Here is a 16,564-nt window from a genome sequence, read left to right on the forward strand (position 1 = left end):
ATATATGCTTGTATACACACACACGCACAAAACACACACACGCACACACACACACACACACATATATATATGTATTTATACAGACACAGACACAGGTACAGGCACAGACACAGACACTTATTTATATAGATACATTCATAAATACTTACGCACACACACATACATACATACACACACACACACACACACACATATATATATATATATACTTATATATATATAGATAAATATACATATATAGATATAAATGTGTGCGCATGCATATATGGGTACTTCCCGAACACAAGCTGTGAATCTATCAAATACGATTGCCAAAAAGTGATATCTGCTTCACGCCCTGTCCGTTTGTTAGGACACTAACCACGCTTACAACTATCAAACAAAGACATGCTCATATATCAAGCGAAGATACAAATGGATAGACCAAACCATACCAAGAGCGGTTTCGCAGGCTGAGCGTAGACTGGCATGTTGACTCTTCTTCGTTTCCTTCTCGCTGAGGATTTTCTGCAACGCTCTCGTAAGGAACATGTTGCGGACCGACATCTTGTGCTCACTATAGGGCACAAGCGTGCGAGCTACGGACAACTACGTGTGCGTGTACAGATATATAATATATATATATGTACTGTTGCTATTCTGTATACTTACTACAAGTATGTATCTGCATGTGCCGGTGACAAAGCACAGTTATACTAAACTTCGCGTACATCCGCTATATTTATTCTATCATCGCAAGAGCCAAGTTTGTTTATCAAAGTTGAACTTTTAAATAAATACATTTGGTTGTGTAAAGTATTGACAGTGATTAGTCATAATTGTTGTGACCTATGAGTAAGTGTTCGTTTTTGGTTGCTGGGGGGCAACCTCAGTTCGTTTCTCGTTAAAACGGTTCAAAATTTAGTCTACTTTTGAGTTGAAGGGTACATAGATGATTTAATCCTTTTCCAGAGTAAACGTTTACATTTAATGTTTACTGCAACGGTACTTTTTTCTTCCAAAAAAAGAGGACAAAACGCCGATGGTCTTCTTGATTAGTATTTATGTAAATATATTTTTAACACGACCCTTCACTACTCTACTTGTGAGAGAGAAGAAATAAAATAATAAATATGCCTGATCGGACTACATATTGTCCAAAGGACTATATAAACAATAAAATACATACATATTTGTAAATATTTATGAAGTGCATAGTTCTCAATTTATATGTATGTAGTATGTATCAATTTTAAATATGTATGTACTTCATATACCATCATTTGCTGATCAATATTCTCATAGTATGTAATAGCGTTGTTAGTCCTTGTAGTTGCGTTTTCACAGATAACGTATTCTATGGTATTATTTAAAACTTCGCCATAAACGTATCTAGCGCTGTCGCAATATGATAAATCAACTACACAACAATTCGATGCACAGTATTCGACCTCCTTTATTTACTGCGAGTATAAGCGTACGTTCAAGTCTACGAATTGTAGCAAGTGTTTGGTTCGATAACGGACGTCTGGTGAGCCTTCACACGCTCACTCCTCGATGGCGAGTGTGTGGCCCTTGTTATCAGACGACAGTGTTTGCAACTCTGGCAAATCGATCTCCAATACGCCGTTGCGCCGAGATGTCTTGATCTTGTTGGGATCCATGCCACGGGGTACGTTGAATTCTCGGCGGAAGCTGGACGCCGAGCGTTCCTTCATCTGGACCAGGAAAGTAACAAAAAATCAGTTTAAGGTGAGGGTGGAGAGAATAAAAACCCTGATAGGTGTACCATAGAGCAGACCAAGCACGAAGTAAATGCGCTTACAACAAAAGATTGCGCGCCACTAGTACAACTATTGTGTGGCATTGGAACTTTGAATGATGCATTCCCACAAGCAGTTTCTGGCTTGTTGGTTAACATACCTTCCAATTACGCCCTTCTTTCTCAATATTGCCCGTGTCCATAGAGCCTTCCACAATCAAACGATCGTCATTGTAGCGCACTGCAACATCGTCTTTTTGTATTGCGATGTACACAGAATAGAGGCAGAGGGTACGCTTAGATAGTAGATGACAAATAAAATGATCTCAACTGTCTCGAAACCTCGGCTTCTGTGGGGTGAGAAAGCACGACAAAGTCGTATGGCAAGATGCGCTGCTTTCGAGCGGCAAATACTGAAGACAAATAGCGTCCCCAGGCAGGATGATTCGCCATTGGTAGCATGGCAAAAACAAAGATCACGTTGAATTCATCCGAATACCTTCATTCCAGACACTTCCAAATCAATAACGGTATGTTCTTCCGGTGTGGTGTAGACGTCACATCGCGGGTAGATGTCACGATCCACCACTGGATACGAACTGCGGTATATTCTGGGAAATCATTCTGGAAGAAAGACGGCCATTCTATAGACTGGATTAGCAGACAAGGAGTTTTCAAGTTAGCCTTTTGTGTAAGAAGCAATACTATTTTAGAAGAAGAAAGTTCACTGAGCTAACCTTTGTTGTCTCTATAAATTGTAATAGCAGATAAAAGTAGTATTATATACAGAAAATGGTTGAGAAAGCACGACGCAAGCATGTGCGTAGAATAGCTCGATGGGTCGTACTTGTACACACCCGTCTTACCAGCGAAGGCAACAAGGAGGTCGCGTACGGATTGAAGTTCATCAAACGCTGGAGAGACATAGTGGCAGGCGTGTGAAGGTATATACTTAAGTCAGGGGCTCTGGTTGTGGTAGCACTGTGACCGGGCGTGCTTGATCGCTCGCAGGTTTATAGTCTAGTATCGAGACACGGAATAGCTGAAATTCGGTATCGTGTAGTCATGCTTTTCACAAGTTTGTTTTGACCAAAGCATCATTCTATGAGTCACTATGGAGAGATTAATCGTAGATACAGCAGTCAGGACTACACATACTCTGCAGAAGAGGTAAACATGTTAAATGAAACGACACGAAGAGGTAAACATGTTAAAGGAAACGAAAGATAGTAAATACATGTATGCATTGACATGATAAAACGCAACAACAAAAGTAGTGCAACTGTGCTTTAAATTTACTTTATTATCAAGAAGAGGTAAATGTGTCAAATGAAATATTGAGCGATCCGACGAAAGATATAACAAATATCATAGCCTTCTAAATCATACATAAATATACGCATCTACAGATGACATGCAACAGCGAAAGTAGTGCAATTGTGTAAAAAATACATATTTATGACACATACATATAGAACAAAAAAAAAGATGGAAACAATCACCGGCATCAAATAAACAACGAGTCATCTGACACTGTGTCACGAAAGGTCAAATGGGCGGGAACCTGCTAATCTGCTAACTGAACGATGTTTCGTACATTGTACTACCACAGTACTTTATGACCAAGAGAATAACAAATAAAAACTATGTCGCAAAGTATCTATTCCATAAATATCGATGCACGGCTGAACATGTTTTAAAATATCCATCACCTGAAGATATAATATACGACGAGATGTGTACCTTATGTCTTTTATGCTTTTTTCGGCTTTCTGTGAGTCGACCGCTGGCCGCTGCCTCTCTATTTTGCCGGGCGTTTGGTTATTATTTAGTGGTCCTCTCGTTATATATATTTATATATATAAATGTATATATATATATATATAGTATATATATATGTTTATATATATATATATATACATATACTATATATATATATATATATATATATATATATATATATATATATATATATATATATATATATAAAATATACACATAAATATGTGTATATGGATAGATGTAACAAGGATAGACGGATAGTTAAGAGGTGCATGACCATACAAGGAGCTAAGAAGTAAAAAGCATATAGGCATTACAAGGGACTGCACGCTTGCATACATTGCTCTCATAGTCACGCTTGGTTAAATATCACACACCCACGTCGCAACATCAATCAGGCAAGCTGGCTTGTGATAAGGCTGTAGTGCCTGTGTGTTTAGGCTCACTTCGCACGGCGGTGGCCACAGCCTGGTCCGACGACTACTACCTGGACGATACCTCAGATCTTAAGGCGACACGTGACAAAACACCAACCAACACACCTGGTGCCAAGCTCCAACCGTCCCGTACGGCCTCTCACACGGACAATCTAGACATCACACACGGGGGTCTAATTCTGCATTCACCTCAGGACACACGCCTCAGTATGTCGGACGAGAAAGTGCCCCAGGTACAGTCACAGACTGTTACTACCACTGACACACAGGCGGATGTCACACCAACCAAGGTACCCGATATGCATGTGTCTAAGATACCTGTACACGCACACACTGAGCCCAAGCGTAGAACGAATCCCAGCGGCTTAGGCACATCCTACGTCAGGTCACCGCAACGGTCACCGGCCGGAAGCAACACGACACTGGACGAGCTCGAGTATGTCGTTGATTTCAAAGTTCGGTATTTGAATGCGCGTGTGTGTGCTTTTGTGCTGAGTCATGGCATTGATGTCAACTACAGCGTGGTCCGTATCATGTCTGTTTGTCACTGTAAAGGGAGCTAGTGCTTGTGTATTGAAGTCGAGTACACATACCTTCATGCTCAATTGGTGGTGTCTATATAAGTATTTTGTACGCTGGGAGAATGAGTATGTCACATGCAATCTGCACTCATACCGTTATACAGTGCAGTTAGAGCCTGCACACACACACCTCTCATTGTTTTTAATCTCATCCCCTATCCGTGACGCCCAAACGGGTATCTACTTTTGCTAATACGATAAGCCTGTACAATCCTATTGCCAATCGCACAATGTATGATCCGAGCGGTAGTATTGGTAGAGGCTTTGGCGCGTTTTATTGGTGTCGCCACTCACGCCGGGCCTTGCATTAGGATTTCTTATATTTGGATTTTTTATTTTTGGATTTCTTTATTGGGATTTCATTCATCAGGATTTCTAGTTTAAAAAAACTTCTATTATAACACCCATGATAAACATACATAGACTCGGCTTCTAGTACGATAATAGATCAGGCAAGCGCAAGCGAGCCCTAACATCGCCCTTTCTTGATCCCATAGCATTGTGCTTGCTTATGTGAGCAGATACAATATCACACATTAATCCACTAATCGTTAGTCTTAATGGTGTGGCTTTTGCACCTGTCTGATACTCTCACCTTTGCTTCACCCCATGTTAATTCTGGTTGACATAGAGGGTTTTCTATCGCACATTGGTTCACTAATCGTTTGCACTAATGGTGTGACCTTTGCACCTGACCGATTATCGTACCTTTGCACCTGTCCGATTATCGTACCGTTGCACCTGTCCGATTATCGTACCTTTGCACCTGTCCGATTATCGTACCTTTGCACCTGTCCGATTATCGTACCTTTGCACCTGCCCGATTATCGTACCTTTGCACCTGTCCGATTATCCTGCCTTTGCACCTTTTGATCTGTTTTTTGTGTGCACCTGTCTCATTGACCTATCTTTTGCCTCGCCCTAATTCTCTATGCAATAGACTGCCGCGTATGGATTTTTCGTTGAAGAACTTTGTGCCCAAATCAGCGGCGGAACTTTACAAGGAAACAAGCGAGAGGAAAAAGACGTAAGACTATTTATAGATGTAAGATCTGAGGCTATTTGTAGTTGTACGACTATTTATAGGTGTAAGGCTATTTATAGATGTAAGATCTAAGGCTATTTATAGTGGTAAGATCTAAGACTATTTATAGTTGTAAGGCTATTTATAGGTGTAAGATTATCTATAGATGTAAGGCTATATATAGATGTCAGGCTGTTTATGCCTATGCACGTGCAGAGTACAACTTCTGTAGGATACGGATATTCACATCTACCACAGAGTATATGGATCTACATGTCACACCTATGCGTTTGTCGCGGGGCTCTCCTGTGCAGCTATCCTTTTCGCGTAGCTAGGTGCCGGGGTCGTTTGTGTGAAGTGTATCTCTGACAGGTGCATGCATGCATGCATCTAAAACCGGCCAGAGCCAATCGGTCCCAATGCCGAGGCTAGGGACGCAATTGACATATCGGCGTGCTCCTCGATTTTAATATGCCATACAATAGTGCAGCTTAGCGTATGCATGTATTCTATTGGCTCCGAGATAAATCGCCTGAGGGCTTAACCCGCCCTTGTCTGTAGGCGAGTGTATCCATAGTCGTGAACGCGTGTATTCGGAAACACCCTATATATATATATATATATAATATGACACACAATAGTCCAGCGAGCGTATGCATGTATTCTATTGGCTCCGAGATAAATCTCACGAGGGCTTTACCCGCCCGTGTCTGTAGGCGAGTGTATTCACAGTCGTGAACGAGTGTTCTAGGAAACACCCACTCAGACCATGCATGCTCATGAGTAACTCTTCAATCCACGCACCAGTAGGTGGATAGACTTAGTATGTGCTAGGATAGGTGCTCTTGCATCGCGCACCAGTAGGTAGATAGACTTAGTATGTGCTAGGATACGTGCTCTTGCATGACACTCTCTGACACCTTGGTGTCACTCACTCTCCGCTACATCCATATTTGGCCTCCGCAGTGACAAGTACGCGCACGTGAAGTCACGTGTGGGGTCGTTTGATAACATCGGTTATAAGTCCGGCAGCATGAGTACGGGCAAGCCCAAGCAGAAGATCACGTCACAACGGGCACACTACGAGAACGTACAAGCGAAGGTACCAAGCATCGGATTGCATGCATGCACACGTGCCTGTGTATATGGTGTATATGGTTGCTGTATAAGCAGTTGGTCGAGCAATGAGTATAGTATATCAATAGTATGAGAACTTACAAGCTAAGGTACAAAGCATCGGATTGCACGCATGCACACGTGCTTGTGTATATGGTGTATATGGTTGCTGTGTAAGTAGTTGATCGAGTAATGAATATAGTATATCAATACTACGAGCATACAAGCTAAGGTACTAAGTATCGAAATGCATGCACACATGTCCGTCTATATGGTTGCTGTATAAGTAGTTGATCAAGTAATTTGTATGGTATATCAGCACTATGAGTTATGTAAGCAGACAGCCGCATGTCGGTTTTGCCACGCGTGTTTGTATGATTTCAAATAAATATAAAGCCGCGTCACACAGTTCTACTTTAGTGGCAGTAGCAGAGCGAGCATGCGCACGCAGAGAGATGCATACAATTAGAAACGTGTGTGTACAGCTGGTGCATAGGGCACTAGCACCGCACCAGACGCCAACGTGCTTGCCCAATCTCTGCAGGCGTCCCTATCAGTATGTATACATATATACATACATACATACATACATACAGAACATATATATACATACATATATATATATATTATAGTTATGTGGCTATACGCTTTAACTAAGGACGCTTTCTGGCCTAGAAGATGATTTATTCTCGGGTCATAGCGAAACTGCAAAGTTCTGGATAGGACTAGAAACCCAATAGCTAGTGGAGAGACACAGGCACAACTATACGCCTGGGCGTATGTATGTATGTATGTATGTATGTATGTATGTTAACGTACTCGACATACACTGTCCAATTAAACATCGTACTCAATACGAGAATGTGCAACATATACACAAAGGAGATAGGACACTACATAAGAACAGGACTTTTTGACACACCATACATAAGCATGTCTTTTCAACACACCATACATAGGCATATGACTTCTTGACACACTATACATAAGCATATGACTTCTTGAAACACCAAACATAAGCATGTCTTTCTAACACACCAGACATAAGCATATGACTTCTTGACACCATGCATAAGCATACGACCGCTTGCTCTGGTCGTACATAACATACACTGACCTGATGGATGCCCTGGCCATTGCTCATCTCTTCAGGTCAGTAGTCACAACAAGAACTTTAAGCCTTCCGAGCCCAAGCCACTACCTGACGTGCCAAAGAAGAAGTTAGATTTCTCACACGTGCGCGCAAAGGTAAACTACATCGGTATCAGAATATTTTCATCCGTTTCCGATTTTATTTGTACATTTGCGAATTGGTAAACTACATCGGTATCAGAATATTTTCATCCGCTTTCAATTATGTATGTACATTTGGCGGATTCGTAAATATATATGAGATAGCTATTTTGTTTTCCATTGTTTGATTTCTAAATGTGTGTCGACGGTTTCGTCAGGTTGGGAGCCTCGAAAATGTCGACCACACCCCAGCCCAGTCTAAATTTAAAATGCCCAACACCAAACTGACCTTCAAAGAATCGGCCAAGTCAAGGGTATGTATTTATAGCTATGAGCGAATCAAGAATAGGTATTTATATCTATGAGCAAATCGAGAGTAGGTATTTGTAATTAGGAGCAAATCAAGGGTGGGTTTCTATAACTATGAGCGAATCAAGGGTAGGTATTTATATCTATGAGCAAACCCAGGATATTTATTTATATCTATGAGCAAATCAAGGGTAGGTATCTATAGCTATGAGCAAATCAAGGGTACATATTTATAACTATGAGCAAATCAAGGATAAGTATTTATAACTTTGATCAAATCAAGGGTAGTATTTAGAACTATGAGCGAATGAAATCTAGATATATATATTCTATGAGAGAATGTGCATCGTATCATAAGCCTCTCGCTTACGCCTACCTTCATAAGCGCAACCGACAAGATGCGCAGGTTAGCTGTGTACATCATTCGGTTGTGCGTATGGGTGTCTGAATCTGTGCGACAATCAAGGCCTCTCCACAGAGACGTCTACTACCGACTACCACTGCGTGTGCAGATGTTCGTGTGTGTGTGCCCACGCGTCACGTCTGTCTGCGCATTAGCCGCCCAGTATATACAAGTGTATATATATATATGTATATGTATACACGTCACATGTGTATGTGCATGTGTATATTCTCTTCCATTTAAGATGTCATCTTTGTAATCTCTCTCAGGTGGGCAGTCTAGACAACATCGACCACGTGCCTGGAGGCGGTGACAAGAAGATTGAGACTCAGAAGTTGAACTACAGGCACAAGGACATCTCGGCCAAGGTATGCATTCAGCGTCTGCAACGGGGCCGTAGTATATGTGGCTGTACGTTGGTTGTTCTGAGGGCTTCGACTATAGGCATGGAGAGGTATCAGTAGCCAGTGCAAGTACGGACACGCCTGACCTTTTGGTAGGTAACGGGTATACGCCTGACCTTTTGGTAGGTATTGGGTATACGCCTGACCTTTTGGTAGGTAACGGGTATACGCCTGACCTTTTGGTAGGTAATGGGTATACGCCTGACCTTTTGGTAGGTAACGGGTATACGTCTGACTTTTTGGTAGGTAACGGGTATACGCCTGACCCTTTGGTAGGTAATGGGTGGGCGAGTGGGTGGATGCCATGTGTCACTGGTTTTAGCGTAGATTGACATCTGCAGGAACGGTTGTGTGTTGTGCGGTAACTAAACTATCGATGACTCACAGCGCGCAAAACGTTTACGCAAATCCACGCATTCCTTTCCCTGCGGTCGAGCAGTGGCCACCACACAGCCGCTAGCGGTACAACTGCGGTGTCTTTATTCTATTAATAGAAATACCTACCACTCCATAAATAGAAATACATACCACCCCACCCGCTACAGGTGAACAGCCTACCATCCAGCAAGAAGAACTCGGTAGAAAACATGAGCGGCTCCGGCAAGCGCAGCGCATCGGCCAGTGTTGTTAGCAAGGTGAGTGCGAGTGACAAGGGAGTACCGAACTTCGAGGTGGGCCCTACGGATGTGGATGCGCTGACGCAGGGGCTGCAGAAGTTAGAGGTGGAGGAGAAGGTATGAGAGGGGGGCGTTGCTGTGTGCGAGGAGAGGGTCTTTGGATATGTGTATATGCTGAATGGACCCTATGCTATGTATGCAGGCGTGCCTTGGAAGGTGTCTGTGTGAGTGTATGTGTGTGGTGGTTGTAGTGTGATTCTGGCAGACATGTGTATTGTGATTCTGACAGACATGCCTGTACGTATGCGTATTGTATGTTATTTATGAACAGTCAGTCTCTAAGTATATATGGACCCCCTATAAACACGATTAAACAAATTCGGAGTGGATTTCAAGAAGAGTATCTTTGTGTGTGTGTGTATTTGATTTCAACACGTGTACATGTGTTGGCATGCGTTACATAGAGGTGTGTGTACATTACATGATGTGCGGGTGCAGATATGTTTCAAACACAGGTACTTCTTATTGGCTATTCGATAATCGTCCATATAGTCATATGCCTGTCCCAATTCTTCGAGTGGTGCATGATTTACCACTCAGAATGCTGGTTGTCACGCATACGTTAGTTAGTCCGCTTGCGAGTAGTAGTAAGTAGTAAGGAAGGATTATGGGCGTGTACACCTAGCGTATATAATATGAAGTATTTATGGGCGTATACACCTAGCATATATGATATAAAGTATATATGGGCGTATACACGTAGCATATATAATATAAAGTATTTATGGGCGTATACACCTAGCATATATAATATAAAGTATTTATGGGCGTATACACCTAGCTTATATATTATAAAGCATATATATATAGAATGACGCCAGGCACCTGTAGTGTTGATCTGTTCTGAGCTGTTACTGAAGTCCCCGTACAATTTCTTCCCAACGAATGATGTACTATAACTCGTTGTAGTTCTCGTAAACGCACGCTGATGTAGCATCTTAGCACTCGAGCAATGTGTAAAACCGGCACTCGCTGGTAGGTAAAGATATCTTTGTCACACCCATACCTACCAACGTTGGTCCCAAACCCCTTACATGCTCGGAACAAGTACAACGTCAGTGATATATATATATATATATATATTATAGACCGCAACACAGTTTAATTTGTCAGTAGCCTCCATCTGAAGATACCCTTATCGCTGTGCACGTGTATGTAAAAGCAACAGATTCTTAATACGTGCTATTGTGCTTCTCCGCAACTCCAGGCCATGAGTGAGCCGGCCCTGCACGTCTCATCGTGAGACGACTCTGTGCGGTTAGACAGCCGCAGACCCCCAACGGTGTGAAGGGAGCCACCCCACACATCAAGTCACACCAAGCTACACCAAGTGACCTCAATGTATAACCATGCTGATCAATGCATATCAATGCATATTGAGATGGCGAGCGAGCGCCTTGGAATCGAGAGAAGTGATCATCCTGTGACACAGTCGGATGGGTCCGATGACTCGTAGAGTGACTACCATCTCTGCGGGGTCTTATCGTCACACGGCACACACAGTAACAACAATAGAATATACCTTACTCGCAGCACTCCCATCATTTTTGGACATAGTATGTAGATGCAGGAAGTGGAGAACGTGACCACACCCCAGGCTGGAACGATGTCAAGCTGGCTGTGGTGGGTCGTATAGTATCACTTCCAGTCTGCCAGTAGACAGTAGGGTTCCAGAATAAGTAAAGACTTAGAAATGTGTGAAATTCGCGTTTTGCTCGATAGGTGAGTGATGATTGTATGTGCTTGAATAATGTGTTTTTATATACGAACACATACAAACACAGACACAGACAGACACACACAGACACAGACACACACAGACACAGACACAGCCATAGACACAGACACACACACACACACACATATATATATATATATATATATATACATATATATATATATACTAATACACATCAGTAGGTTCTACATATCAGCGTTAAAGGAACTAGATGGGAGGGCGTGACTTGATACGCAAAGTATGTGCCGTTGCCTTCCATTTATTTTAGACGTGCGCTACAGTGATATCGAATTTGTACAAGTGCTTGATTATGTCGCCGTGTAGATATGTATTTCTGGAATAATTTAGTTTTGATCTAGAAATGATAATCGATACCAATTTCGCACACATCAGGAGCGGTGTATATGCTTGTCGCTATACAAATGTATGCACTTCTGGGAATCTTCACAATTTCTAGACCGCTGACCATATTCTTTATTCTAGTGGATGTATCCTGATAGAGGATAGGATATTCGCATACGCTAACAGGTGATCTGGTATTCGTACCCGGGGTTCGTTAAAAACTAGGATACGGACCATCGCTTTGCTACACTGATCCTACTACATTGCAAATATGGTTAGGCCACTCGTTCATTTATTTCTTCCTTGTAGCAAGCGAAGTTTGTGCAGCGTCGTTGCGACGTACAGAAGTAATCGTAAAGCCACCAAATCAATCACTATCAGTACCTCGACACCTCGAGTCACGACTGTCACGTCACGTACAGATATATTTATTCAAGCATCTGTCCGTGCTACTCTCCCAGTGCATATTATCTTACGCAAACAGTCGTGCCGGGGGTGCCGCTATTGCATCATCTTGTAATTTATATATATATTTTATATATGTATATATAATTAGAGATTATCGTTAGATACTCGGTGCCGCTATTGCATCATCTTGTAATTTGTTTTCATATTTTATATATGTATATATAAATAGAGATTAGTGATAGATACTTCGGGCTTCGGCATAAAATATCTTGTGACTTCCACATAGGCTGAATACTGAATAGTAAACAGTCGCTGTAGCCTCTCTCCTCTTCTTGTTGTGTTGGAGCTTGATAGATTGATGGACTTGAATCTTGATTCATTTTTGGGGGTATATTGCGAGTCGTTTCTTTAGAAAAAAACAAAAACAAAATATCCAGCCGGCGCGGCGGCGCCTCACTAGGCATAGTATTGCACACTCGGTGCCTCAGTCTGTCTAGATATCTGCAGCTGGCCAGTGTTGAAGTGAATAGAGAGACTGAGAGAGAGCGTCGGAACCATTGTCCCTGACGACCGAATTATTGAGGTACCTTTGTCCTTTGATCGCAACAACTCCAATTCTCATTCTCCACCGCCCACCGGGCCTGATAACCTGATAAGCGCTGAGGCCTTAGGGCCATACTACTAAATATTTACCCTTCAGTCCTTCACAGCACAAATGTCTTTGCCCTCTGCCCTCTGCCCTCTGCCCTCTGCCCTCTGCCCTCTGCCCTCTGCCCTCTGCCCTCTGTCATCCGTCTTCAGGACACTGGAGACTGGGCCACAGGAGATTGTCAAATGTCACTGGCCCCTGGACCCGAGGCCTGAGTCCCTGACTCTGTCTCTCTGCTGGTGAGACTCTGGGCCTTTGGGAGCAGCTTTTAAATTCCTGTGTAGTTCCCGTGGCCATGGAAAGTCAAAGCCTAGCGACTCGCGGAGTCGCGTGATTGTTACAGATAAATAGTCGGATACGTTTTAGTCTACAGTAGTACAGTCTACAGATACGTATGTATTTATGAAAAAAAATACATATAGGAGTCGGACATGAGGCATAGACTAATAGTGAGTACATATGAGCCACTATTATGTACGCCTCTACATACGGTGTCGGGCCCCGGAAGTCGCCTGAGTCGGCCTGACTCGACTCTTTGAGATAGCTCCGGCCTCCGAGTCGTTGACAACCCCTGTGAGTCCTGAAGTTCTGAACTCGGAACTCCTGACGTTTCACTTTTCAGAAGACTCGATGAGTGGAGACTGGGGTGTCTAAACTCTGAAGACTGACATTCACCCCTGGAGTCCTGGACATTCACCAGGTCTCAGATCTGAATCTAAATGCTACCAAATAAGGTCATTAGGTTCTAGGGTTTAAACGAATTGCAGTGCTTGATTGTTATTTTAAATTGCGCAACCCAATCAATTGGTAAACAATTCCAACCACTGAAGACATTGGCTTTTATTAGTATCTCTAGTATCAAAGTATCATACTTGATACTTCATAGCTTTCTTCTAATAAATCAAACCTACATATTTACTAGGAGTAACGAATCTATAGCAAATTTTTACAGAAATTTCATTCTTTTTATAGCAAATTATAGAGCAATAAAAGGTATCATGTGATATTCGGTATTCCTCTATTCCGTATGTAAATATGGCTTTATAGTTTATGCAGCCGTAAGTCCGTAACTCGTAAGCCGTTGTGCATTAATTTTGGGGTTTTTTGTTGGGTAAAAAAAAACAATATTTTACTCAGTACATATGTACGCCCTAGTAGTCTACCCATACGCCGTGATGTTCATTCAGGGTTTACCGTGTCACTCAAATAGAGCGGACGAATTGAGTGCATACATGTGTGCATTTTTGTTCTATTTTCAGAAGGCTATGATTTTATAATTAATACATATACGGTGCGTGGATCATTTCAGATGACATTTTATCTGAAGGTGACGGCAGATTCCGTTTTAATCCCACACGATACAGGCAGTCTAGGCTTTTATATCCCCTACTCTGCTAAAGCCAGTATATATTATATATAAATATATATACTAACCGACATATAAATATCACATATACAAACACGCCATTTATATTCCTCGGGTGGGTGAACCCAGATCTCAAGATGCCGTATGCCAACCTCAAAGCCGGTCACAAATTGTACTATGACGAGTTTGGTGCCTCCGCAGGCGAAGCCATCGTGTTGGTGATGGGCCTGAACACCCAGTGCATTGCTTGGGATGATGATTTCTGTGAATTACTCTCCAACGATAAAAAATATCGCGTGGTGAGGTTTGATAACCGGGACATCGGTCTTTCGGATAAATTTGAAACCAAAGAGAAGTATAACATTGCGGCGGCATATTTTAAACAGATGCTGCGTATGAAGATCAAGGCTCCATACTCTCTCGTGGATATGTCGAACGATGTGTTCGGGCTGATGGATTGCCTGAACATAGACAGAGCTCATATAGTTGGTACGTTTGCTTGTCTAACTTGCTCTTATATTCTATTGAAGGCCACTTCTCTAGTTAAGTGTTAGTTTGTACCTGTGGTTCTTCTGCTTGCCTGATGTATGCATACTATGCGCTGAGGTTTTGATAAGGATTGTGGCGATCCAGGCTAATTCACCCCCTACAATTTACAGGCGCCTCTATGGGTGGAATGATCTCCCAAATCTGTGCTCTACAGAATCAGTCGCGGTACGTTTGACACACCAAAGTGGACTAATGGCAGTAACATTTTCTCACTCCGTGTGTTGGTGGTGCTATTGACTTTATTAGTGGTGAAATGTGCACACTCACTCCGCGTTCTATTGCACTAGTGACTTAGTTTGGGATACAATGGGCACAGACGGAGTTCGTGTTTCGCCGTGTTGCTTTGTATCGATTGATGGCTGGTTTAATTTCCGGCTTGACACTCTGTAGTTGCTCTCTAGTCCCATACTGGTCACAGTGTGGGTTGCTAATTCGTACTCAAGTGGTGTATGTATGTTTATATGTACGTGTTGAACTCGAACGTATATTTTATGCAGAATTCGCATTTTGACGGCCAGGGCGTTTAGGTCACCCTCCCGACAATTTTTCAGAGGTACAACTAGAATCTGTGTCATTTGTCGGAGCTATAAATATAGTTTGTGTGCAATAGAGATGGTACTACAGACACGGCGGCGTCTTGCATAACCGCGATGTGTGCGGGGCTCTGCCGCTTACACAGACTCACAGTCACGCTGTTTCAATACTGAAGTCACATAAGCACGTGCACATATATAAACACGCGTACATCCACACGCGTGGGCGTATATCCGTCTGCAGTTGGAGAGCACTGGCAAGCATGGTCCTAGGCTGCAGTGGTTTGCCGACGTATTCTCGCACTATGAGTCAGTCACCTGAGCAATGACATCTCATGAATATCTACACCGTCCCAATTAGCGTACCAGTGGTGTAACACTTCTATATGTGGGGTTGTCTTCAGAAGATCAGATCTACAGGCCAAGCATCGATCACACACACATATACACACACACACACACACACACACACACGGCACTGTTTGGATAGTGTGTGGGTATAGCCCTGTTCACGTGTGTGTGACTATGACTCATTGTGTACTAGGCATGCGTGCGCAGTTCTCGCATTTTGTTTTGTGTGTTGTGTGGACAAACGCATATACCTACACACCGATGCCACGCCGTCTCTACCTGAGCGGGGGTGTTCCTCCACCCCAGTACCCCCCTCTCCATTGAACCTGCCCGTATGCACACTGCACTCGGGCCTATCCTCGTACTTATCCTTATTCGCATGCATACCACCCACTGTATGTACACTGCACTCGGACCTATCCTCGTGCTTATCCTTAATCGCATATATAACACCCACTGTACGTACACTGCACTAGGCCTATCCTCGTACTTATCCTTATTCGCATATATAACACCCACTGTATGTATACTGCACTAGGGCCTATCCTCGTGCTTATCCTTGTTCGCATATATAACACCCACTGTATGTACACTGCACTAGGGCCTATCCTCGTACTTATCATTATTCGCAAATATATCACCTACTGCGTTGCCAGGGTGTTGTCAATGACGTCCATCATGAGCACCACCAGTGCGCATAATCTACCCAGTGCTAGGTTCAGCCTGATCAGATTAATGCTTAAGCCAAAGCCGGTATGTGTGTGTTTGTATTGAAAGACTACATGTAGGGGATGTTCACTGGACTGTGTTCATAGCAAGTAGATATATATAAATAGATATGGGCGTGTTTGTCTATGGCTGTGCTTATAGCAAGACATATATATATATATATATATATATACACACACATATATATATATG

At 42.6% G+C, this 16,564-nt stretch overlaps 3 protein-coding genes across 3 annotated transcripts; 2 read left to right on the forward strand and 1 right to left on the reverse strand.

Moving 5' to 3' along the window:
* Positions 1–1,526: 1,526 nt before the first annotated feature.
* Positions 1,527–2,221, reverse strand: SARC_03206 (hypothetical protein; the record flags this gene model as incomplete). The annotated part of the gene is made up of 3 exons (XM_014303014.1): positions 2,084–2,221; positions 1,903–2,037; positions 1,527–1,697 (listed from the first exon to the last, which is right to left on the reverse strand). The coding sequence occupies exons 1-3, from the start codon at positions 2,201–2,203 to the stop codon at positions 1,527–1,529; spliced, it is 426 nt and encodes a 141-aa protein (XP_014158489.1). The 5' UTR covers positions 2,204–2,221.
* Positions 2,222–3,738: 1,517 nt separating this feature from the next.
* SARC_03207 (hypothetical protein) lies at positions 3,739–11,409 on the forward strand. The gene is made up of 8 exons (XM_014303015.1): positions 3,739–4,396; positions 5,482–5,568; positions 6,532–6,667; positions 7,834–7,929; positions 8,133–8,228; positions 8,896–8,994; positions 9,576–9,764; positions 10,915–11,409. Exons 1-8 carry the CDS (start codon positions 4,170–4,172, stop codon positions 10,948–10,950), a joined length of 966 nt encoding a protein of 321 aa, XP_014158490.1. The 5' UTR covers positions 3,739–4,169; the 3' UTR covers positions 10,951–11,409.
* Positions 11,410–14,159: 2,750 nt separating this feature from the next.
* On the forward strand, positions 14,160–16,520 carry SARC_03208 (hypothetical protein). Its single transcript, XM_014303016.1, has 3 exons — positions 14,160–14,699; positions 14,870–14,924; positions 16,300–16,520. Exons 1-3 carry the CDS (start codon positions 14,348–14,350, stop codon positions 16,415–16,417), a joined length of 525 nt encoding a protein of 174 aa, XP_014158491.1. The 5' UTR covers positions 14,160–14,347; the 3' UTR covers positions 16,418–16,520.
* The last annotated feature ends 44 nt before the right edge of the window (positions 16,521–16,564 follow it).

The sequence above is a fragment of the Sphaeroforma arctica genome, assembly GCF_001186125.1.
Source record: "Sphaeroforma arctica JP610 unplaced genomic scaffold supercont1.158, whole genome shotgun sequence".
NCBI classification, from domain to species: domain Eukaryota; class Ichthyosporea; order Ichthyophonida; genus Sphaeroforma; species Sphaeroforma arctica.

Excerpts from the sequence above, each read along its gene's own strand:
- SARC_03207 (XM_014303015.1), top strand. The coding sequence starts at position 4,170 with ATGTCGGACGAGAAAGTGCCCCAGGTACAGTCACAGACTGTTACTACC. Across the intron at positions 4,397-5,481 it reads ACGACACTGGACGAGCTCGA|ACTGCCGCGTATGGATTTTT; the intron begins GTATGTCGTTGA and ends TCTATGCAATAG. Across the intron at positions 7,930-8,132 it reads TCTCACACGTGCGCGCAAAG|GTTGGGAGCCTCGAAAATGT; the intron begins GTAAACTACATC and ends CGGTTTCGTCAG.
- SARC_03208 (XM_014303016.1), top strand. The coding sequence starts at position 14,348 with ATGCCGTATGCCAACCTCAAAGCCGGTCACAAATTGTACTATGACGAG. Across the intron at positions 14,700-14,869 it reads AGACAGAGCTCATATAGTTG|GCGCCTCTATGGGTGGAATG; the intron begins GTACGTTTGCTT and ends TACAATTTACAG. Across the intron at positions 14,925-16,299 it reads GCTCTACAGAATCAGTCGCG|GGTGTTGTCAATGACGTCCA; the intron begins GTACGTTTGACA and ends CTGCGTTGCCAG.